Raw genomic sequence first — 24,702 nt, forward strand, 5'->3', positions numbered from 1 at the left:
TTAACAGACAAGGAAACTGAGGTGCAGCAGTGAAGTAAGGTAGAGCCTGAAATCTGGAAGTGGCGCCTCAGGCTGGCTCTGTCTGCAAAAGGGCCCCAGTTTGCTGCTTCTTTGGATCTCTTCTGTGCCATTATCCCCCAATATTTTTGGCTTCTGTACTTTTCTTTTTCCCTCCTGCTGAGGATTCTTGTCTACCTGAAATCACCCTGATCCTTTTTTCTTGGCTTCCTTCGTACTCCTCTTAATTGTCCTTCAAACAGTGGCATTGCCAAGGATTCCACGCTGTCTGTCTCCTTCATTTCGACTCTCTCCCTGGATGAACTCATCACCCTTCTACAGTTTCAAACACAACCTATAAGCTGACAACTTTCGAATGTAACCAGAATCTTGTAAATCATTTCCTGCTTTTACCTGTTTTTAATTTCCCTGTTCCAGTCAATTATTAAGTTCTGCTGGCTTTACTTTCTCAGTATTTTTTGAATACATTCACTACCTCTGCCGCCACTGTCTAGGTTATGGACTTTGTCATTAAAAAAAAAAAATTAATTTATTTATTTATTTTTGGCTGCACTGGGTCTTCGTTGCTGCGCGCGGGCTTTCTCTAGTTGTGGCGAGCGGGGGCCACTATTCGTTGCGGTGCGCGGGCTTCTCATTGCAATGGCTTCTCTTGTTGCGGAGCATGGGCTCTAGGCGCGTGGGCTTCAGTATTTGTGGCACGTGGGCTCAGTAGTTGTGGCACGCAGGCTCTAGAGTGGAGACTCAGTAGCTGTGGCTCACGGGCTCCGTTGCTCCGTGACATGTGGGATCTTCCCAGACCAGGGCTCGAACCTGTGTCCTCTGCATTGGCAGGTGGATTCTTAACCACTGCGCCACCAGGGAAGCCCCATGCCATTTCTTGCCTGTTGGTCTACTACCCAAACAGTCCTCTTGCCTACAGCCTGGTTTGCTTCAAATCCACCCTTCTTATGGCCACTCTAATACTCTCTACAACCCAATCTGAGATAGGGGGCTCATCATGGGTCTGGCCCTTGCCTACCCTCTTGTCTCATTTTTTGGGGGGGAAGGAATCAGTGTTCCTATCATCATGAAAAGATTCTGTTCAATATCTTTTATTCTGTGATCTCTGAAGGAGAATTTTCTTGACACAGTGGTTTTTTCTGCCAAGTACCTTGCCTATGACTCATGCCCAGAACTTAATTTTGCTCTCGTAACACCGAACTCCATAATTCTTACATACATCACATTATTACCTGCTTCCGTGTCTTTGCTCATGCTATCTTCTCTGCTGAGTGTGATTCTTGGAGAGGAATTCTCCTCCTGTCCACCCCTTACTGTCTGGCTAACTTACTCCAAGAAGCCTTTCCTGTTTCTGCTGGCTGGTTGGGCACCTCTCCTTGGAGCTTTCAGAATGAATTTGCCTATACATGTTTGTCTGCCTCTCCGCTAGATTGTGAACTCTTGGAGGGCAGGGACTTTGTCTTATTTATCTTCACATTCCAAGCACTTTGCAAGTGCTCATGAAATGATGAATTAAAAAAATGAATGAATGAATGAATGAATAATTGATTGATCATCTTCTGGCTATTATAATTCTTATTTTTATTTTCGTACAATCCAAGCAGAAGAAAGGAGAGGGAATAAAATTATGATTTAGTTATGTTAGAAGATTACATTAAGAGTATCAGATGTATTATAGATTAAATTTACAGGTGAAATTCAAATAGTCTAACCCACATGATAATGCTCATTCATCCACTCACATATGCAAGAAGAGCAACCATAAAATGATTGATCATGAACTATTAGCAGAAAATATGAACACTACGTTTATTCAGAAACAAATTATTTCAAGTACTTAGGCTTACTGTTCTACATGTTAAGACCATTATTTACTAAAATTTTTCTTTATTTAAGGCAATCATAAAATGTTACTGGTTATTTTTCCCCAGAACCAATTTCAGATGAGCAAACTGTTTACCTTTTAAATACTCCATTTTAGGCATACTTTAAAAATTTAATGTGAATGTAGTTACCGACCATTATATAAATTTTGGCCCAAAGCCAACTTACACAAGTAATTTAGCTGGTCTGCAAATACCATAAAAAGGACAATACTGGTCATTCTATTCAATGTGATTACTCATGGATTTAAATACATAATCTCTAAATATTTACTAAACTGTAATAAGCTCTTCAATTATAAAATACCAATTTAGTTCTAGTTTTCTTTTTAATTAAAAAAAGGGAAAACACTTCTGCATAATTAACTTTTGTATTTGAAGAAGTGTGTATAATTTTATGCATCAGTAAACCAATTAGCTACCATTTAATTTCTTTTACCTTAGAAAAGGAATACAGATACTTATATCTGTAAACTTACCATCTAACACAATTCCAGCAACTTCTCTCCCAACAGGAAAGAAATCCTTCTCCATCTTCATTTCTGCTAGAAGCTAAATAATGACAAAGGCTTGAATTTATTGTCAAGAATAAATCCGAACCTCTTTTCATACATGAGGAAAGCAAGAGCAAAAACCAAACCACATAAAAAGCAAATATGACTCCATTTTTGGCGTCAAGACAAAAAGCAAGTAACTTCACAAAACAGGTTCCTCTATAGAGTAGGAAACCAAGTTTGCTGAGGAATTAGTGGACATGTAGGGCTTAGGTATGAGTATTACCATTCAAATCACCATCAACATACTTTAACATCTTTATTCTGCCAAATATGAAGGGAAATTATAGCCAGAACAATTTTCAGTTGGCTAAACACTTTGTACCAGTCACCTCATTTGGGTGGGGTGGGTTTGACTGTTTCTCACAAGCCTTGGGTTAGGGAGTAGGTGAGAAGTAGTGATGGATATACACAGGGAAACTGCCACATAATCTCAGGCTGGAGTTTCTTCTTTTAAAGGATAAATTATTTATTTATTTATTTTTCATTTGTTTATTTAATTTAGTTATTTTGGGCTGTGTTGGGTCTTCGTTGCTGCGCACAGGCTTTCTCTAGTTGTGGCGAGTGGGGGCTACTCTTCATTGCGGTGCGTGGGCTTCTCATTGCGGCGGCTTCTCTTGTTGCGGAGCATGGGCTCTAGGCGCACGGGCTTCAGTAGCTGTGGTAGGCAGGCTCAGTAGTTGTGGTTCACGGGCTCTAGAGCACAGGCTCAGTAGTTGTGGCGCACGGGCTTAGTTGCTCCGCGGCATGTGGGATCTTCCGGGACCAGGGATCGAACCCATGTCCCCTGCACTGGCGGGAGGATTCTTAACCACTGACCACCAGGGAAGTCCAAATTATTTATTTTTGAGAGATTATTATGTTGTTAGATTCTGACCACATTCAGCACTTCATTTTTAAAGTGACAGAGTGTACATAGATAAGCCTGTAGCTTAAGCTCCTTTTATACTTTTCTAAAAGTATAGAAGTTACTATACTTTTATAATAATACTAGAGATGCTCAACATTATTTGTAGATATGTTAGTATTTTAGGAACAGTAAGTAAAAAGAAATTGAAATAATTTTCTTGTATATTTCCCTTATTTTTCAATTCTTTGATCTCCTATACATACTTCACTGCCAGAGAAGTCTCTTTCTCAATGTGGAACTTTACCTTTTTCCTAAGATGTTCACATAACATTCTTACAGAAACATTCGGTGTTTTACAGTATTTATTTTTTATGCAGAGCTAAAATCATGGTTATGGCAATTGCACCCTGTTCTCCTTCACTTTCCATAAGCATCTTCTCACATTCCTACAGTTTTCTAATCATTATGATTAATAGTTGTTGTAAAATCAAACTGATTTCACTGTAATTTACCATTTCTTTCTGTTGACATGGAGATAATTTCCTAGACCGGCATTTGAATGGATTTTTTGTAGTTTTAAAAAGAACATCTTGGAAGGGCTGAACACAGAACTCTGCAGATAAGGAACAGTAGATTATTCCCAGTGAAAGGACTTCAGGGCATCTCACTAATTCACTTCTCAAGTCATGCTCATGTTACAGAATCGCCCAGTGGAAGCCTATACCTTTGTTCTGTAGTTTCCCTAAATGTGACTTTATTGAAGAAAACTTTTAGATCCCTAGAAATTATGCTGACATTAAAAGCCAGTAAGTTAAGGGTCCAATAAAACTATAGTATTCATCTTTATAAAACTGAGTAAATGGGCTTGCTCTATTTATCATGGCACATTTAACCATACTTCATTTATTTACCATTTGAAGACTTTCCATGTACTTTGTGGTCAATAATGGAAGATTACTGTGGGGTGGTGTGAGGTGGTGTATGAGAGAGAGAGACAAAGAGAAATGATAAGAAGAATATGAACCCTATCAAGACATTGATTAGAAATATCTACAGGGCTTCCCTGGTGGCGCAGTGGTTGGGAGTCTGCCTGCCAATGCAGGGGACACGGGTTTGAGCCCTGGTCTGGGAAGATCCCACATGCCGCGGAGCGGCTAGGCCCGTGAGCCACAACTACTGAGCCTGCGCGTCTGGAGCCTGTGCTCCGCAACAAGAGAGGCCCGCGCACCGCGATGAAGAGTGGCCCCCACTCGCCACAACTAGAGAAAGCCCTCGCACAGAAACGAAGACCTAACACAGCCAAAAATAAATAAATAAATAAATAAATAACCCATTAAAAAAAAAAAAAGAAATATCTACAGACTAGAGACTTAATAAATTAATTTTAGGTTTCTAGTTTTACTATATTTAAACAGTCACTTCTTCCTTGATTATAGGCCTTAGTAATTATAAATTCTCAGCTTTTCACAATGTAAAGGAGTTTATAAAATATTTTCATATAATAATATGAAATGCATGACTTCAATTAGGCTAATAATTTACCTTAATATAGAAATACACAAATGAACATTTAAGCTTTTTCCTAGCTGTTCTATTCTTCTAAGAATGATAATTTCTTCGTACTCAGAAGTCAGTTGTTATTATTATAATTTTTGTACGCTAAATATATTGTGAAACTCTCATTTGACTTTTGGCCAAAATAAAAGCACCAATACCTTTGTATTTATACCTTTGTATTTATCTGGCTCAGAGCACAAGCTTTAACTTGAAGCTTCACATAGTTATCCTCTGTAACAGGAAGATTTTCCTAGAACCAAATAATAAAATAATTACACATTCCTTTTAGAATATGCCTTCATGTTGCAAAAATTTTCACACATAATTGAACAAAATCAAACAGACTCCAAATCTTACACCTTACTTAACTGAAAAAGGTACAAGCAATTATCCTATAGTATATAATACAAAAGAATATAGGGAATTTGGGGGTAAAAATTTTGAAAAGCCTTAGTTAGGGTACATATTTTGAAAAGGTACTTAAGATACTGACAGGGATATATGCGTAGGCAATGAACACAGGATAACGAAGTAGAGCAACAAATACTGTACCTCATTTTAATTTAAATAATCTCAAAGCATCAAACCTTCATGCAGGGATAGCCTTAAACACATACACATAATATATACACCGTAATGATTATGGAATTTTCTTAATGCTATAAATAAAGTTTGCTAGTGTCATTTGTTAATCTCTGCTTTATTTAACATCTGTCTTGGACATTTCAGCATGCCCCATGGCACTCTGGGGTCAAAATACAAACTTAATGGAACTTAATTATTCCTCCTATTTCACAGCTAGATATAACTTCAAAGGCAAAGATATTTCAGACTCAGGTACTCAGTGTCATCCACCAATGACACCAATAATTAAAATGCTTTCTTCAACCCCTGATATGCCCCAATATTAGATCAAAAGTTGGCTAGAATAGCTACTTGCACAGTGCCTCCTGTGTTCTATCAAAGGGATCACTGCGTTTAATTTGATATGAACACAATATTCTGGGATATCCCTTTTTAAAACTCAGATTTGATAATATTTGGTGATAACACGAATATATTCAACAATATCGATGAATTTGTGGATTTTACTCATGATTGTGTGAACCTGGTGATGACTGCTCCTGAGAGCCAATCAAAACTCTTAGACCTTTCATCCTGACCCAATGGTAGAAGCCAAGCTGTCTGAGGTTTAGACTCCTAACTTAAATGATTTTGGAGCTGTAGAAAGATAACACAGAAAAACTGGATTGTGTTCATGAGCCGGAAATTCTTATTACTACTATGAAATATACAGGCACTATGAAATACATATAGCACTTAGTTTTCGTCCCTAAATTTACAGTGGGGTAATGACTCTGGCCTGCCACAAACCTTTCAATCAATCACCAATGTATGAAAATTCTACTATCTGTGCTTAAAGTGGTAAAAAACTGGAAACCATTTAAGGCTTAGTGAATGAGGTAACTTCGCACAGCTCAGAAGTTAGTGTGAAAAACAATGCGTTTCCACCTCTTTCATTTCCCAATATGAGAGAAAGTATTTTCTGAAATATGCCTACAATCTGAAAACTCACTTTACTGTGGTATTCAGAATAAATTGGGTTAATTTTGCAACACATAAGACTACTGAAGTTGTTCTGTTTTCCTAGTATCTTTTATGCCACCACCCTGAGGAACTAAAAACTCCTTTGTAGCAACTCTTTTAAAAAATATAGTTATACCACAATATGGACCACTGTTTTCACATAAGATTAAAGTAATTTATAGGGTTTCACTTAACTAATTTTCACTCATTTAGTTCAACTCAAAATAATCTGTAACAGGCCATTTAAAACTGGGTCTGTCACATATGGAAAATACACTATCTTGTTTCATTTAATGATTAAACAATTTTTCTTACCCTTTCTTGGAACACAAATGTTATTTCTTCACTTGTAGAACTCTGTTGAAAATATAAGCCTTTCATAGTCACCTAAAAACAAAAAAAGAAAAAATATACATGAAATAAACGAATCAACAAAACGTCTTCCAGATCAAATGAAAGTAAAAATTGAAAAATAGTGCTGGCAAAGGATAAAATGACAACTCTAGTGTTGTCTTCAAACGAATTCAGGTAATAGTTCTTGAAAGCAATCAAACAAGATAATATGCAACAATCTCTGGTACGCATTTGAGAATGGGCTTATAGTTCAACCTTTCACACAAAGGTGAGCATGTGCTTAACTTCATTTTACTGTTCAATAAAAATTTTGAGATGTACTTGAAAAAATTTAAAAAACCTTATGCAGGCCAGAGGGCTCAATTTTCATAACCAAAGGTGTCATTGAAAGGGCTTTCAAAGTCTTAAAATAGACCATTAAAAAAGGAAAAAGTGGACAATGAAGACACTCATTGAAATTGTACCCCTAATTCCTCTGTATCAGTTTATAAGCCATTTAATGGAAGTATTTAAACCTGTATTCTGCAGACTTCTTGAAGCATCTCTAAGGATTCACAGCTGTTTCTTTAATTTTCATAGTAATTGCATGACAAGACTATTTTTTAAATGTAAATTTTATAGAAGTACTGTATAAAATACACATAGAAGGACTTCCCTGGCAGTCCAGTGGTTAAGACTCCATGCTTCCAATGCAGGGGGTGCAGGTTTGATCCCTGGTCAGGGAACTAAGATCCCACATGCTGTGTGGTACAGCCAAAAACCCAAACAAACAAGCAAAGGAAAACTTACCCCAAAAAAATTAACTAAAAAAAAATACATAGAAAAGTTCACAGATCCTAAGTGTATAGCTTGCTGAATTTTACAAAGTGAATGTGGCCATGTCATAGCAGGAAATACATCACTAGAACTCCAGAAGCTCCCTCGTTCCCCTTCTAGTCACTACCTTCCCCTCCTAAGGACACTCAATATCCGAGTTTTAAGAGCAGGTGAGTTTTGTCTGTTTTTTACTTTATATATGAAATCATGCTCCTTTATGTTTAGTTTCTTTCTCTCAGTGTTATGAATTTCACTCATGCTGTTGCCTGTAGTTGTATTATTTCATTCATTCTCATTGTTATATGGTATTCCATTGTATGAATAAATTATTATTATCCATTCCACTAAAGATAGACATTTGACTGTATACAGTTAAGGCTTTTACAAATTATCCTGCTAAGAACATTCTTGTACATATTTTTTGGTGAAAGTAGTACAGTATTATTGAATTTATTTTATGGATGAGCAAACTGGGACTTAGAGGCTAAGGCACATACCTAGGGTCTCATAGCACCCCCTGGGCTAGAGCTGAGACAAATCAGGTGTTACCAACTCCAAAGCCATTTCTCTTAACCATTATATTTAATGGTTTTCTATTGAGCTGCTAACGTTAGATGTATCACTTAAAACTAGAATCCTATCTCCTTTAGTTTAGGATTGATAATTAAGTGCTTGTTGACAGAACTAGCAACCCAACTTGTAAGGCTCACTGAAAAATGAAAATGTGGGGAAACTTGTCCAGAAATTATTAAAATTTCAAGATGGTGACAGCCAAGCATTTAAACCAAGCCTGAGTCCCTTCTGAGTGTGATGTCCAGCGTGACTGCATAGGTCCCGTGCTCATGAAGCCGGCCCTGCAAGCAGAATCTTAGTGGATCTAATGGATCTGTATAGTGGATTTTTACTGAGCAGTTCAGTAATGGTTGCTACTTTCTAGAAGGTAATAATCAAATGCTGGAACTAAGAGAAATGAGTACACATTCCAGACATTTATAGAAATTATGTATGTAGCATCTATCAACAAAGTATATAAAGAAAAGAAGAGCCAGGTAGGAAGATTAAATTAAGTCTAGCCCTCTGGTTAGAGAAGCCCTCTGGGGTGGGTGTGTGCGCGCCTACATACATCAATGTGTTTGTTGGGGTGGTAGGGGAGAGGGGAAGAACCTAAGCACAGAACAGCAGCTACGCACTCCCTTTCATAGAAATCTAGGCTCTTCTGCCTAGTTGTCAAGGCTGTCTAAGATGCATACCCACTGTCCCTAGTCTACCTTACTCCCCCCCATTTTTCCAACACATACCCTGTCTGATCCAGTCAGCATGACTTCACACCATATGGCCGCCGCTGTCTCAGGGCTCCAGGCACTGCCTGCTCTCTGAGACTGTGCAGTACTTACGCTATAGATTCTGTGAAGTAAAGCTCAAGTCCTACCCCCTATCTGAAATCACCTCCCAGTGACGTGCAATCTACCCCATCTGTCCTATGCTTCTAGATTTCATTGTTACATACTAACAAACAAAGCCTTGCTTTAGTCACTCACTAACTAGTGGGTTTTCCCAGCTATTGCTTCAAAGAATCAACAATATTCCTTATTATGAAATAAACAAATCTCTGCTCCTACTCAGTCTGGAGCTACTGGAGTTGCCTTTTTGAGAAATGAAATAATTACACATCAACATCTTGATTTCAAAGTGTCTCCCTTTGTAATTCTGGAAGCCACTGTCTTCCCTGCCCATTGCATCTGAGAGCATACGGCATGTCTCCCAGATCAGCAGTCACATGGATCTCATACTGTATGCACCCCCAGCTTCAAAGACCCTGGAAGCTGTTTGTGTGAACCCCTAGTGTCCCTTAAAACAACTGTTATATACATAATACTGCCAGTATTTTTGGTCTGATCGTTCTAAATAGTTCCTCCAAATTAGGTTACAATCAGTCTGGCTGGTAGAAAAAAGTAATGTTTAGTTGGTCCAATAAGGAAACATGTGGGAGCAAAAAAAACCCCTCAAAGTTACAAAGTGAAGAAAGAGAAGTGTTTTTACAAAAGTGGCCAGAAGAAAATTGAGGAACTATTACTTGTTTTGCAACCCCAAAAATGAATACTAAGTTCTTTTTTTTAAAAATTAATTTATTAATTAATTAATTTACTTATTTTGGCTGCGTTGGGTCTTCGTTGCTGCACAAGGGCTTTCTCTAGTTGCGGCGAGTGGGGCTACTCTTCGTTGCAGTGCGTGGGCTTCTCATTGCGGTGGCTTCTCTTGTTGCAGAGCATGGGCTCTAGGCGCACAGGCTTCAGTAGTTGTGGCAGGCAGGCTCAGCAGTTGTGGCTCTCAGGCTCTAGAGCACAGGCTCAGTAGTTGTCGCACACGGGCTTAGTCGCTCCGCGGCATGTGGGATCTTCCCGGACCAGGGCTCAAACCCGAGTCTCCTGCACTGGCAGGTGGATTCTTAACCACTGCGCCACCAGGGAAGTCCCAATACTAAGTTCTTAACAGGGAGAAAATGGTAGAATGGATGATATTCAAGTCCCACTAAGTTTCTTAGGCACTGGTCCAGATTAAATGGAACACTTAGTCCATTATTTAACAAAATTTTTATTGAATGTAAAGATATTTGCACACAGGAAATAAAATAACTGAACACCTCATAAAATAAAAATATAAATTAAATGTATACTATTTATCATGCCATTTCCAAGGATGAATGTCATGTAACCTCAAAATTATATATTCTACTGTAAGCTTTCCTTTATCAAAAAAGTGCTACGTAAAACTTTTAAATAAAAATAAATCTGTTTAAAAATATAGGCTGAGGGCTTCCCTGGTGGCGCAGTGGTTGAGAATCTGTCTGCCAATGCAGGGGATAAGGGTTCAAGCCCTGGTCTGGGAAGATCCCACATGCCGCGGAGCAACTGGGCCCGTGAGCCACAATTACTCAGCCTGCGGGTCTGGAGCCTGTGCTCCGCAACAAGAGAGGCCGCAATAGTGAGAGGCCCGCGCACCGCGATGAAGAGTGGCCCCCGCTTGCCGCAACTGGAGAAAGCCCTCGCACAGAAACGAAGACCCAACACAGCCAAAATTAAATAAATAAATAAATAAAAATTTAAAAAAATATATATATATAGGCTGATGTAAAAAGCCCTATAAAAAGCATAAAGATTTTTAAATTTTCCAGGTACATCTGATTTTAAATATACTTGACATAAGTCCACAAATCGAAGATTATGGTTGTAATACTTTAAATTTTTATAATGGTAACATATGAAAAATTTGGAGAAACAAAAATTAAGACCTCTATTTTAAATAATTTTTGGTACAAAGCAGAATAAGGAATTTGCATAAATTAAACACTTCCCATAAATAACACCAAGAAAGTAGTTAAAGAAAGTACTAATCTTTTAAGGAATTTCTAAAAAAAAGTCAATGGGAAGAAATTTCAAATGGTTTCATCTTAGTTATAACAACATGAACTCCACTTGCTCTTCCCCTGCTACACTATGCCCCAAGGAGCTCATCTATTAATAATTGTAAATAAAACCTCTACAGATCATTCCTTATCTACACTTTCAGACCAAAAGTGTTCTGAGTATCAGATCAACCTCAAAATCAACGGACATAAAACTAGACTCGTTTTTCTTCCCCCAAACAAGATTTTGCTGTACCAAACTTCAGTCATCAAGGATATTTTAGAATCTATCATAATTCCTTCCTCTGCATTAAGTTATCAACCATAAGGCTTCCTTTTCCTTTACAATGTCCTGGCTTACCTGCTCATTTCAGATGTTAGCACAAGCTATGGGCTAACACTGCAATGCCTCAGGCCGGGGCTACGGCCACAGGCTGCTGAATGGCTTCCTTTCTTTCCTTCATCCAATACACCTGTTACTCTATGGACAACCTAAGCCTGAAAGTCCAAACTCTTCTTATATGCTCAATTTTCCATTTTTCCCCAACACAAACTTTACAATTTGGTGGCCACTTCAGGTTCAGGATTCAGTTTTAATGCTTCTAACCCACCCTAATTTTTATTTTAAGGAAAGCACAGATACACTGTCAAGCAGCTAGGCTACCAAAAAAACCAGATGAAGTCAACTCTGAAATGCTGGCCCATCATGCTGGGCCTAGTGTACAGCATTATGATACTAGCTGATTGTTAGGGGTAAATCTTCAGTTATATTGAAGAGGTGACAATACTAGGTTTTAACAATGTTCTTACCCATCTGTGGGACTTTTCATACATATCCACATATCAGAGAAAGAAGTATGTCAAACCATGTACCCATAAAACATATGGTCAGCATAATCAAAGTAACTAATGGAGGTTTGGTTCAAATACCATACTTTGCAGGTTGTGGAGGAGACTGGTAGTCCTAACTATAGATAGGCCAGCTCTGCTTCTTAAAGAGGGAGGCATATCTCTACATTGTGCAGGCAACAGTCTCTAGAAATCCGTATATTTTAAGGACACTTTACATAAGCAATGAATACACAGGTGTTTGGCTACATACTGTACTGTTCTCCTGGGTCTGTTACAAGATGGGCATGGGAGGCACTGTGATAGTGGCTCATATCTAGCTAAACCTGGAAAGCATTTCTAGCTAATAACATGTATTATAAGAACTTTTTATTTCACATTTTAGGTATATAATTTAAAACTTAGGAAAATGCATGAAGTTGCATGGTCCCTCTTACTAGATGGATTTAAACTAGAGGCTGGATACACATTTACAGTGGCATCATAAAGGAGAGTCAAGCATCAGTTGAGGAGGTCGGGGGATGAGATGACCATCACAAAGTCTCTTCTAATTATGAGAATCTAGATTTATATGAACATTATCAAGACATACTCAATTCAATGTATACAAGTGACGCATAATCTTTACATCTCACACAACCTGAGATCTAAAGATAGGTGAAGAATTAGGAAAGGAAAAAAAGTTTTTTTGATACGGGCTTTAGGCGGAAGCAACAACAAGAGGCATTCGATTGGATACGTCAAATTGTTGCCTATATATGCAACAAGTGGCTTCAGCAATGACCTCTTTTGAATCGCAAAAGAATATGTGATTAATTCTCCTGCCTCCAAGAGAGCTTAACTATTGTTATTTGTTGATTTACAAAATACCTTTTCACTTAAGAATTCTTACTAGTAGGACCCCCTTGCTAGTACTGCTGGGGGGTGGGTAGTGGGTTGACTGGGGAAGTGGGATGGTTATTAATTGAAAGATTAGAAATTTTTGTTCCAGTTTCTATTTGATGTAGGGCCATTTAATATAGTAAGATCTAGAAGGACAGAAACTTAACTTTCATTTATATTTCTGAATTAGCGTCATATTTTCCCATATTGTACTACTAGGGAACAGTGGAGCCACTGGTGGCATGAACGACAGTCATCCCTTCCTGCTGGCTTAATCATGTCACACTGGGACAATGCAGGTGATGAGGAAGATAAGCAACTGAGGGATCCTCCCTGTATCTCTAATACATTCTCCCTCTTCTCCAACTGACTTAAGGGATGTTCTTCTCCACAGACTAACATTACTGCAGTTTGTCAACACTTAGTTTTCTAAATCACTATAGGATTTTAAATCATTTCTTACTTCAGATGCAAAGTAGGAACTGTAATTTTGATTAAATATTTACTAATAAATTCACAATCAAGGGAAAATAATTCATGAGATGTCACCTTTATTATAATGTATAAAAAGAGAAGAAAATTATTTTGCAAAATACTACATTTTAGCATTATGTGGATATGTGTGTTTTTGCTTTTCTACTCATAAAACTCTCATTAGCTCAACGTATATTGTTTATTGGGTCTAGAAAAATCATAAATAAAGCTGTCTTTGAACTATTCTATGTGAAGTTCACAGGAGCAAAAAACATTTTTATCAATTAAAAAAAGATTTCACCAAAAACAAACCCCCAAAACACTGTGATTCCATAGTGAAACATTTTAAGAATTCCCAAGCCTTCCCTTTTTCCTCCTTCAAGGAGGTACACAAATGAACCAAGACACATTACTGTCCAGGGTATAGTACTGGTTCAAAGGCCTATATATCTCCTTGAGGTTTTGCGCACTCTTCTTCAATCTAGAACTCTGATTTTGAATGCACAGCACAGAGAGTTGTAAAACTACCGAAATATTTCACTGCAACTGACAGGCAACTTTGCCTTGTATGGTGAACCCTCTCTTTCCAATCTGAATGTCTCATCCTCTGCCATCTAGAGCAGAGGCATCAATAAGTTGAAATTAGTGATAAAAGGTAACAATTATACACTGCAGTGATTGATGGATACGATTTAGAAGTCATAACTGGCCCTATCCTGAATCCTGGCTTTCATACTTATTCACTGTATGACTTGGGCTACGTAATTTTAACCTTCTGGGCCTCAGATTCCATACCTATAAAACAGGAATAATAACAGTAGTTACCTCAAAGGGGTACTGTAAGGCTTAAAAAAATACATGCAAAGCCCTCAGTACAATACCTGGCACACAGTAAGTGCTCAATAAACGTTGACTGTTTTTACTATTATTTCTGTAAACTGAGCAGAGAACTTGTAAAATATCAAGAGTTCCAAAGCCCATCTCACAGAGCAGCGAGGGGTTCTGTCCAGGGCAACTTGAGTTTTAACACCTTTTAATTTCGGCCGTGGGCTATGACATCATCTAGACCTGTGCCATTCAGTAACTGTAGCCACTAGCCACCAAGGAGCCCTTGAACTGTGCCTAGTCAGAACTGAGACGTGCCGTTACTGTAAGATGCACATCAGATTTCGAAGACTTAATATTAAGAAAAAAAGAATGCAGAATATCTCGATTTTAAAATATCTGATTATGTATCGAAACGATATTTTATTTCTTATCTTTGGCCACACCGCGCGGCTTGTGGGATCTTAGCTCCCCAGACCAGGGATGGAACCGGGGCCCTTGGCAGTGAGACCTCGGAGTCCTAACCACTGGACGGCCAGGGAAATCCCGAAATGGTAATATTTTAGACATTCTGGGTTAAATGAAACCTTAAAATTAATTTCATGTTTCTTTTCTTTTTTCTTTCTTTCTTTTTTTTTTTTAAAACGTGGCTCTCATTAAATCTGCACTCAGAGCTGATGGAGAACCCGGCTGCTCATGACGCGGACCAGCAGCACCTGAGGGCTTGTCAGAACTGCAGATTCTCAGGGCCGCCCAGACCTACACAATCAGCATCTGCGCTTCAATATGATTCTGAGGTGGTTCTCTCGCATCGCTCCAGAGTATTCCGCTGTCGAGCTTACTCCGGAGGACAAACCTGGCCCTACAGTTACATAAATGCGAATACCCTGGCTTTAAGTAAGTGCTCACCGAAAAACAAAAGTGGAGGAGAAAGCGGCGGTAGGGAAGGAGTAAGGTAGAAAAAAAAGAAACTCCAAGTAGAGGAACAAAAAGATGCAGGAAGGGGAGAAATCCAACCTGGGAGATTCAGTGTTAGGGAACTTCCAGACTTCTGCCTCCATAATGTGGAGAGAGATACAAACTGAGGTAAAATCTACCATCCAAACCTCTAAGGACCAGGAAATCGTCAGTCAAATCAAGTCTTACCCGCCCCTCAGCGGCCTCAGCTAAGCGAGGCCTGGGCCCGAGAGATCTGAGGACGGTAACCACCATCCGCCCCAGGGCTGGACGGTTCGCCGGGGCGTCTCCCGCTCTTTCCCCCAAGGCCCGGTTTCCCGAGACACGCAGCGCGTTTCTCGGCACTCACCTGCCTCGGAGCGGCTCCAATGGCCTGCACCTTCACCACAGCCACCTTCGAGTCCTTCTGCAGAGGGTCCGCCCCCTCTGGGCCAGGGGCTGTTCCCATTGGCCAGGCCGCTCGTCAGTCTCGGAGGCTCTCGGACTCTCCGAGGCTGTAGGGAACGCCATAGCAACCGAACATGGAACTACATCTCCCGGCATGCTCTAGGGCGATGCACCAGGGGCTACCAGTAAATGCGCGAAGTCCTAGTTGCCGAAGGGTTCAGTTTTATGCAAATATCAAAGACCACACCCTTCCTCATTCCAACCGTATCCCCATCATCTTCTTTGGACTGTTCCCCGCCTCCCTTTTGCCTCCACATTGTTCTTTTTTTAACACTTTCCGTTAGTTAGTGGAACGCATCCTAACTAGTGTCTCGCTTCGCACGGCAACGGAGAAATGCACCGAAATCGTGGAACAAAATCTGCCCAAGCCCCGTCAGGAAAATCCCAGACCAGACATCTCTAGTTACGCCTTCTGGAAAGGGGGTGGGGAGGAAGGAGAGCCCAGGTCACGCCCCCTTTCGGCTTGCTGATTGGTTTATTCGGCTGTCACTCCGTCCTCTTTCATTTCTCTCAGCTGCCCCTCCTTTGGTTCCCCGCGGTGGGCGGGGCTAGAGGTAGGGGGCGGTGAGGAGGTGTGGGCCCCTTCTTCCGATTGGTAGGGTTTTTGTCCCCACCCACCCGGGGGCGGAGATGGAGGGGTGGATGGGAGCAGGGGAGGCAGCCGAGGGAGATGAGGAGATAGGCGGGAGCGAGGGAGGGAGCGAAGGAGGTAGAGAAGATCGGAGGAGAGGGGAGGGAGCGCAGCTTGGTTGCTCCGTAGTACGGCGGCTCGCGAGGGAGAATCCCGAGCGGGCTCCGGGACGTACGGAGAGGCGGGCGGGCGGGGATGGTGTGCAGGGCTGCGGCTCCTGCGTTCCCTCCCGCTGCGAGTGAGCTGTACTGATTTGTCCCTGGGGCGGCAGCGTGGACCCGCCTGGAGATGAGGTGAGGAGCGGGCTGGACCGCGGCGGCCTGGACCGGGAAGGCGGCAGGGGCGGGGGTCGGCGCGGGGGTCGGCGCGATGGCCGCCTGGGGCGCCCGTTCCCCGGGCCGGCGCGCGTCCCTCCGGGCGCCCTTCACCCTTTGCCGCACGGTCGGGAGGCGAGGCACCCGCCGACCCTGTGCCTCGTCCTTCCTATTCTCCCGGGGGCTGCGGTGGGGCGGCCGGCTGGCGGGCGCCGGGAGGCCAGGGCTCCGCGGCGGACTGAGGGGGTGGCGGCCACGGGACGGGCTTCGGGTTGAATGGGCGTCCGCAGCCGTGGCCGGCGAGCGGGGTCCCTCCTTCCTCAGGGGGACGTGGGGCGGCCGGTCCTTCCAGGGCTGACCTCGCTGCCCTCGGCCGCCTGAGCCTGGCGGGCCGGCCAAGCCTCGCTTCCCCGCCAGCCTCCCGGGGATCCGGAGCTCGAGGGGAGCGGCGTCGCGCCTCCCGCCTCTCTCCCCCGGCCTCGAGTTCCCGGCTCATCCCTTTTTCTCTCTCGTGTGCCTGCGAAATCCCTGTCAGTGAAGGACAGTCAATGCCGTTTGGCCCTGAGTCCTCCTGCTGGGGCTGTCTCTGATAGTATTTAACGGAAAGCGGCTCTCCTTTCAGTGGGAGCGCGTCCCCGGTGTCTGCCGTTCCCCTTCCTTTCTTTACGCACAGACACGGCTTTACGGTGTGGACCGAAGGCACAATTACCGGCTCTCGCTTGAACGAGGAAATGTGATCAGAATCCCCAGGAAAAGGAAACCAACGAGGAATGGGTTGCGCCTTCCTTTACTCCTTGTTTGCCTTTGGATTAGAAGGCAACTTCGTAGATTACATTTCCTATAGACATCTTTTGTTGTGATTCAGACTAAAGGCTTTGCTTTTGAAGAAATAAATTAGCGGCTTCTATGTTGAGTTGAAGGCTATGGAGATTTTTGATGGCCTCTTAATATGAAAGTTTCCTTTAGAACTTTGCCATCATCAGTGCTATTCTGAAGGCAGCACCAGCCTGAAATTTTAAATACATGCAGACTCCGGACAGATGCGTTTCTTTGTGCTTATCTGCTGGCATCCTACTCTTTAATGTTTCCGTGGTCGGAACGTACGGATAATAAAAACAAGTACAATAAAAAGTATAGGTAATAAAAACAAATACCATACCAAAAAATGCATCTGGAAAATCTCAATTCTGTCAACGCGGAGGCAGTTTTTACTAATCCCTTTGAAAGGATGAAGACCAGGCTCAGAGATCTCATGGATTATGTAGTGGACAGGATATGAGGGAAGGAACTGGGGCCATGGATCCAGCAGGCCAGCTGGTTTATATAGTGCTACTCTTAACCTCTGAAATAGGAGGAATGTATTTGTTGGAATACCTTTATTTTTAGATGATTTAAGGTGCAGAAGCTTAAATGCCCCCCAAAATTATGATTTCTACCTGTCACTGAGAACAAAATACTGTGTTTTTGTTCTCAAATTTTTAATAGTTTACTTGAAACATTTATGTTGTTTTGATGGTTGTTTGCTTATTACTAAAGAAAAAACCATTTTAAAATATTGAGTTCTTTCTGTAGGAGGTTTGTAAAGAACCCAGAAACTTTAGGTAATCTGAATTGAGAAATGAGGGACACTAATTTAGTGATGGTTTAAAAACTGTTTAAAACTTCTTTAAGTAGCTCCAGTAAGGAGCATTTCTGATACAACTTTTTTTTTAAGGCTATCTCTTTATCTAAGAATGTTATCTATTGAAATTGCCGAGGCATATGGTACCTTCACAAAAGTCTATTATTATTCTGCCTGAGTAAGAAAGGAAATGAACAAATTTTTGATGTACTTTGGAACCCTGTGGATTGTTCAGATACTAAGCATTGTGAAATAGGGCATAAAATGAGTGGTAGCAAGTTAGTTCCCTGAAATGTTTGTCTCTCTTAGCTAATTTTTTTTTTTTTTGCAGTTGACTAACAATTTCCTTTTTCTTAATGCTTATCCCTAATATTGGTAGTAAAATTCTGCTTAGGTTCATGTTTTCCCCAAATAACTAGATTAAGGCAAACTCAAATCTCCTATAACGGGGGTTAAGAAGGCGATGCTGGTAAATCCCTGTACTCTTACTCAGCTTTTTAATTTGCTAGATTTGTGAATTATAGGGAATTAATTACAGGTCGGTTGGGTTTATATTACTCAGTTCACATTCCACTGCCATAGAGCTTTTCTCTTCCGAATGATCATTCTCTTCTGAATGGTTCCACTTACTGGCGGGTTTCTCAAAGTCTGGACCTCAGAACACTTATATCAGCATTACCTGAGGTTCTTGCTAAAAATACAGACTCCTGGGATCTGATTTCCAGCAGGTCCTCCAGGAAGTTTTCTTGCACAGTAGCATTGGAGAGCCACTGGCATTGTGCTTCCTTCTCACTGAGCGTGTCCTAAGACCATGTTTTGAAGTGGATAGCAAGTTTTTTCAAGAGACAGAATAACTTTTATGCCTTAGGCTGCTAATAAAAAACTATGACGTTCAGGTATGTAACACACCTATAATATAAATTTCAGAAGGGCAGAGACTTTGGTTCATCATTGTGCCTCCAGTGCCTAGAAGAGTGCCTGGAGGAACTTCATGAAACACTTGAGTGAATTACATCACAGTGAGGCCACGTCTTTAAACCTTTACTTGTAAGTTAATCTTATCACTTTGTAGTCATTGATTTTAAGCTAGGAGCCACAAGTACTGTACCCCAGTCATTTCTGTAAGTTTGGTTGGCTCTGAAAGGAGAGAACCTTTCCCAAGCTTAGACTGCTCAAGGCGATAAGCTGGAAAGAAGGCCCCTAGCAAAATGTTTGCTTAGACTCAAAATATAAACTTAAGTCACAGTATAGTGGTAAATTACTATGTTATCACTACATTAAAATGCCATTTTATAAGCTATGATAAGCCCAACATAGTGCAATAAAAATTGGTTTCCAAACAATGTAGAAAACTGGTATGTTTTCCGATTTTATTTTTCATACTCATAACATATGACCTTCACTCCTTTTTTTCAGAGTCCAGCACAGGACTCAGTCCCATAAATAACAGCTTCTGTTGTGTAGTTGAGGGGATGGATAGTTAAGAGTGCAACATCTAGAGAATATTGGGTTTGACCGCACATAGTCTGTGACTTTGATCTAGTCACCAACCTCTCTGTGCCTCAGGTTTCTCAGCTGAAAATGGGAACAGTTGTAGTAAAATTTAATACTTCTAAGTGCTTGCTTAAGTTCTTCAGATACATTCATTTAATAAGTGGTAGTTACGATGATCATAAGAAGTTGAGGTATATAAAAATATATGAAACTCTAGCTAGTCCGCTCAGTTTTTATACTACTGTACTTTATGGTAGTAAGTAGAAATCCATTGCTTAAAAAAGAAGTCTCTTGCTAATTTCCTGGCACTAAATATGTATAATTTTTAAATTATAACAATAACTAGACTAAACATTAAAAGTATTTAATAAAACATCAAGGTCTCTGCAAATTTTTTTTCTAAATAAAGATAAACCTGTCATCACTTTCAGCTTAATAGTATTATTTCAGAAAGAAACTGATAATCAGTTTAGATAATCCCTTGTATTTTAAAGAATCGCATGTTTATGGTAGAACAATTGAAATACAGAACAACAAAAAGTAGAAAACCATAAAATACTTAGAGGTCCACTACCTGAATACATTTCTCTCCAGACCCTTTTTCTGTGTGCATATGGCTATTTATATATAGTTTTTGGTAGCAAATATGGGATCCTGCTATACATATGATTGTTTTGTAACCTGTACTTTTTTTCTTAACATCTTATCATGAATCTTTTCATGTCTGTATAGTCAGTTATAATAGTAGTTGAATAATATTCCATTTTATGGGTCTATGATAATTTAACCAATTTGTTTTTATTAAACATTAATTTTTTTCCCACCACTATAATCAGTATCTCTGCAATGACTGTCCTCCATGCATCTCTATATATACTTTTGAGTTTTTTTTTCCTTAGGATAAATTTCTAGAGGTGTGATTGCAGGATCAAAGTACATGCTATGGTTTAAGGATTTTTGATACATATTTCCAGTTTGTCATTTTGAAAGGTTGTAGCAATTTACACTCTTAGCATGGTGTATGAGAGTTCCGTTTCCCTCCCCCTTCCTTTTTTTGGGAATGACTTAACCAGTGACAAACCTAGTGAATTGTTTTCATTTCTAGGAAGAATGAGATGTTATTATGACCAGTTTGGTGGTGCAATATGGAAAGTCAGAAAATTCATACACCTGTCATAATGATAGCTAACTTTTTTTTTTTTTTTTGGCTGTGCTGGTTGGATTGCGGGATCTTAGTTCCCAGACCAGGGATTGAACCCGTGCCCTCTGCAGTGGAAGCAGGGAGTCCTAACCACTGGACCGCCAGGGAATTCCCGATAGCTAACATTTATTGAATCCATTTACAGCATTTTATAAGCATTAACTCACTTAATTTTTACAAATTCTCGGTTTTTTAGATGAATATGACTTGGAAACCAAGGTACCTGCAGTTAAGTGACAGAGAGCCAGCAAGTGGCCATGCAGATTAGTTACTCTAGAGCCCAGACTCTTAGCCACAGTGCTGGATTGCCTGTTTCCTGCACATGTTGTACGGCACTGGGGGTACTTTTTACATTCCTGATTTCTGTTTTGAAATAACCTAGCAGTTTCTTGGCGTGCATTAATTTATAAAGTAGGTGGGGCACAGATTTGAAGCCCTCTCATTGAGGAGTTCGTCGCATAAGTTAGCTCACAAACAAGCGTCATGTCCTGTCTAGCACCCACCTCTCAAAGCAGTGTGCTACCCTTTCCTCTGTAGTGGTTTTCCTAAAGCACCTCTGCGTAAGAAACAGGATTAGAGTCACAGAGAAGACTAGCGAAATTGGAAAAGGCAGTTTACTTGTGGTGTGGACTTGCCTTGGGAACACAAGACAACGTACAGAAGTGTGGTTAGGGAGACAGCCGGGAGTCTGTGCCAACATTTCCATGTCGGCCAGTTTGGAGATCTGAAGTGCCTGGTGGAAGTTCAGTTCGGGAATGCAAAGGCCTCACTGTAGAGAGCTGTCACCCATCCATTGGGAGACCTTTTAAAAAAAAACAAACCCCTTCTATTCATAAGTGTGATGGTAGAATATCATTAAAGTTTTGTTGCTCATGACTGTAGCCCTCTAACAAGGTGAATTTCCAGTAAGGTAATCTGTTTGAATTCATCATTGCTCTTTTCACCTTTTTCTAGTAGGATTGATGATTGGCAGCTTACCTTACTAGCTTATTGCCCAGAGAGAGGGCTGGTGAAATCATTTTGGCTTCAGCTCTCTGGCCTGAGTTTGTGCTGCTCAGTCAGGCAGGACAACCACGGCTCAGTTTTAGGCTGGACACCAAAACCCACTCTCACTGTTGTGAGGGCTGGAGCTCCACCCAGGCCGGGTGGGAGTGGTCCTGGGGGCACTTTACTCCTCATCCAGTGGTGGAGCCAGGAGGTGAACTGAGGGATGCGATAGAGTTTCGGATTCAGCTGAATTTGAGAAAATATTGTTGGCCAAAAAGCTCATTCGGACTTTTGCATAACATCTTACAGAAAAACCCGAACGAACTCTTTTGCGAACTCAATAACAAGGTCATAGCAGTTGGTCAAAGTTTTTTTTAATCCTTGGTGGTTAAAATTAAACGTCCTTTCCCCAATGCAGCTAAAAAAAAAGTTAGCTATCATTGTGACAGGTGTATGAATTTTCTGACTTTCCATATCACACCACCAAACTGGTCACAATAACATCCCATTCTTCTTCCTAAAAATGAAAACAGTTCACTAGGTTTGTCACTGGTTAAGTCATTCCCAAGAAAAGGAAGGGGGAGGGAAACGGAACTCTTGTACACCATGCTAATGCAGGAGGGCCAGCTTTGGATCCTATGTGCCTTGGTGAACCTTTTGACTTGTTTCTCTGTCAGTGATGGTTTTGTTCATCCCAGCATTTTGTCTGCAAGTCCTTCTGGTGACTGGTGGATACAGGGAAATGGACGAGGCCAACTGGCTTTTAGTGTCATGCTTTCACCAACCTGGTTACGAAGGACACTGATTCTTATGATAAAAGCTTGGAAACAAGGTGTCATTGGAGCCATTTGTTTGTGTGTGTGTGTGTGTGTGTGTGTGTGTGTGTGTGTGTGTGTGTGTGTAGAGGGCTAATCACCTCTCTCTGAGGCAAATTTCTTGAGCAGTTTTATTCTAACAAGGGTAATGTGTTGTATTATAAGCCATTGTATAAACACACACACACACACACACACATACACCCATTCCTGTGTATTATCTATAATAAGAGTGTTGTGGATCCACTGTTTTATAAAAATCAATTCATTTCTGCTGTAATCTTAGGATAATAGATTTTAAAAGCAAGTAATCTTTCAGTTTCTGGAATCATTTGAAACTCAACTGCCCCATTCTTACAGAATTAAGGTATTCCATTTTGATCACTGACATATAAAAGCTGTATAGCTAGTAATGAGAGAAACCTTGAAAAGTTGACAGAAAAATTAGTGCCATTCCTGGTATATATACCAAGTTTCAGTGGTTAAAGGTCCACCCTCCTTTGTTTCTCCTCTTTCCTTCACTTACAATAAATAATATTAAACAAAGTCAGTAAATAATAATATGTCTCTTATAGGTAGTACTGCTTATTTTCAGATACCTTGATATATTGTCATTAAAATTGCTGTTTTAATATTCTTTAAATGATTAGAGAAATTGTGGAGGGAGAGAACTTGGTAGAGGGGTTGACTAGGGTGTGAGCTCCACGAGACAGGGAGTTTTGTCTGCGTTCCTCTCTGCCTTATCCTCAGGACCTAAAACAGTGTCTGGTGCACAGTGGACACTCAACAGTCGCATGCTGGCATGTTGAATAGATTAGTGTTTGAGGCTCTGTTTACCTGGAGGCCCGAGTCACCCAGGTGAGGTGAGCACTGGAGAGACAGGTGAGGAATAAAGGAGACAGGAGCTGGTTTGGATTTTATTCAGAGTCAGTGGAAGTAGGAAGCCAACATCAGTTTTAAGCAGGGGAGTACCTTCTGTTTGAATAGATCCCTCTGGATGTCACGTGGGAGTGGATTGGAGGAGAGCGAGAGAGAAATGTTGAATTGACCCTGCTTTCAGTTATCTGAAATTGACATTTCTACCTAGCCTTGTACTTTTTCTTTGCCATGAGGGTAATATGATTTACTCTTTGATGGGATGAGATGAATGGTGATTTGTATAAACTTTTGAAGTTCTCTGAGGAAAAGAGAACCCCATAAAACCACTATTCTTATGGATCAAATAAAATAAAACAATGTAAAATAAAGATCAGGAATTATTTAACTTTTTTTTTTTTAAATTTTATTTATTTATTTATTTTTGGCTGTGTTGGGTCTTCGTTTCTGTGCGAGGGCTTTCTCTAGTTGCTGCGAGCGGGGGCCGCTCTTCATCGCAGTGCGCGGGCCTCTCACTATCGCGGCCTCTCCTGTCGCAGAGCACAGGCTCCAGCCGTGCAGGCTCAGTAGTTGTGGCTCAGTAGTTGTGGCTCACGGACCCAGTTGCTCCGTGGCATGTGGGATCTTCCCAGGCCAGGGCTCGAATCCATGTCCCCTGCATTGGCAGGCAGATTCTCAACCACTGCGCCACCAGGGAAGCCCCTAACTTTTTAACCATTAATTTCATTGAGGTTATGACTATAGATTTCTGATAGGAGAGATTTTTCTGTTTACATTTTTTGGTGAAAGAAACTTTAAATATATGGAAGTGAATCCTTAAAAATAGCTGTTTTATGAACTGAGTGTCTATAGAAGCTATTCACTTTGAGGAAGATCTAATTTGTAAAATGCTAATATTGTCTGTCCAATCTGGTGTTTTAATTAGTATCAAAGGGAGGGAAATACTGTAGTAATTGTAACCTTACGTTACCTCCTTAGTTCCGTTAGTTTTAAACCATAGTCATTATCTGTTATCTTTAGTTGTTTTGATCTCATTAGATTAAGTGATATTGCAGTTGTGATTTGGTAATTTAAAAAGTAACATGTTTTTCTTACTACAAAAGCAATACATGTTTATTGAAGAAAACTTTTGAAAATTCAGATAAAGGAGTAAAAGAGCATATCTGGGATCTCACTGTCCAGAGATAATGACCGTGCATGCCCTGTGAGGGGTCAGCTTGCTCAAATTACCTAGAAATTTAGGTGTATTCAGTCTGGGAGACATGAAGGCATGTTAGGGACTCTGGGGACTGAAGATGGTCCCATGG

At 40.6% G+C, this 24,702-nt stretch overlaps 2 protein-coding genes and 1 long non-coding RNA gene across 17 annotated transcripts in view; 1 reads left to right on the plus strand and 2 right to left on the minus strand.

The window, feature by feature from the left end:
* CRYZL1 (crystallin zeta like 1) overlaps positions 1–15,864 on the minus strand; it is a 33,655-nt gene extending 17,791 nt beyond the window's left edge. For 4 of the 10 annotated variants that reach the window (XR_014262791.1, XR_014262792.1, XM_082459130.1 and 1 more), the window contains exons 1-4: positions 15,359–15,864; positions 6,765–6,836; positions 5,035–5,112; positions 2,381–2,453 (exon numbers count right to left, since the gene is read on the minus strand). Coding sequence is in view for 8 of the 10 variants with exons in the window: in XM_082459130.1 (XP_082315256.1) it covers positions 2,381–2,453; positions 5,035–5,112; positions 6,765–6,836; positions 15,359–15,457 (322 nt within the window). In the remaining 2 variants the exon portion in view is untranslated. The remainder of the gene's footprint in view (positions 1–2,380; positions 2,454–5,034; positions 5,113–6,764; positions 6,837–15,358) is intronic. The other 6 variants (XM_082459128.1, XM_082459132.1, XM_082459131.1 and 3 more) reach the window with 4 other exon arrangements.
* LOC309659426 lies at positions 9,741–15,352 on the minus strand. The gene is made up of 2 exons (XR_014262802.1): positions 15,070–15,352; positions 9,741–10,104 (listed from the first exon to the last, which is right to left on the minus strand). It is a non-coding gene; the product is annotated as an uncharacterized lncRNA (long non-coding RNA).
* A 247-nt stretch (positions 15,865–16,111) lies between the features above and the next one.
* The window catches only part of ITSN1 (intersectin 1), a 227,680-nt gene continuing 219,089 nt past the window's right edge, over positions 16,112–24,702 (plus strand). For 4 of the 6 annotated variants that reach the window (XR_014262787.1, XM_082459098.1, XM_082459099.1 and 1 more), the window contains exon 1: positions 16,124–16,380. The gene's annotated coding sequence lies outside the window, so the exon portion shown is untranslated. Of the gene's footprint in view, positions 16,381–24,702 lie in introns of all 6 variants that reach the window. The other 2 variants (XM_082459102.1, XM_082459101.1) reach the window with 2 other exon arrangements.

The sequence above is a fragment of the Balaenoptera physalus genome (assembly GCF_965194825.1).
Source record: "Balaenoptera physalus genome assembly, chromosome: 4".
NCBI classification, from domain to species: Eukaryota; Metazoa; Chordata; class Mammalia; order Artiodactyla; family Balaenopteridae; genus Balaenoptera; species Balaenoptera physalus.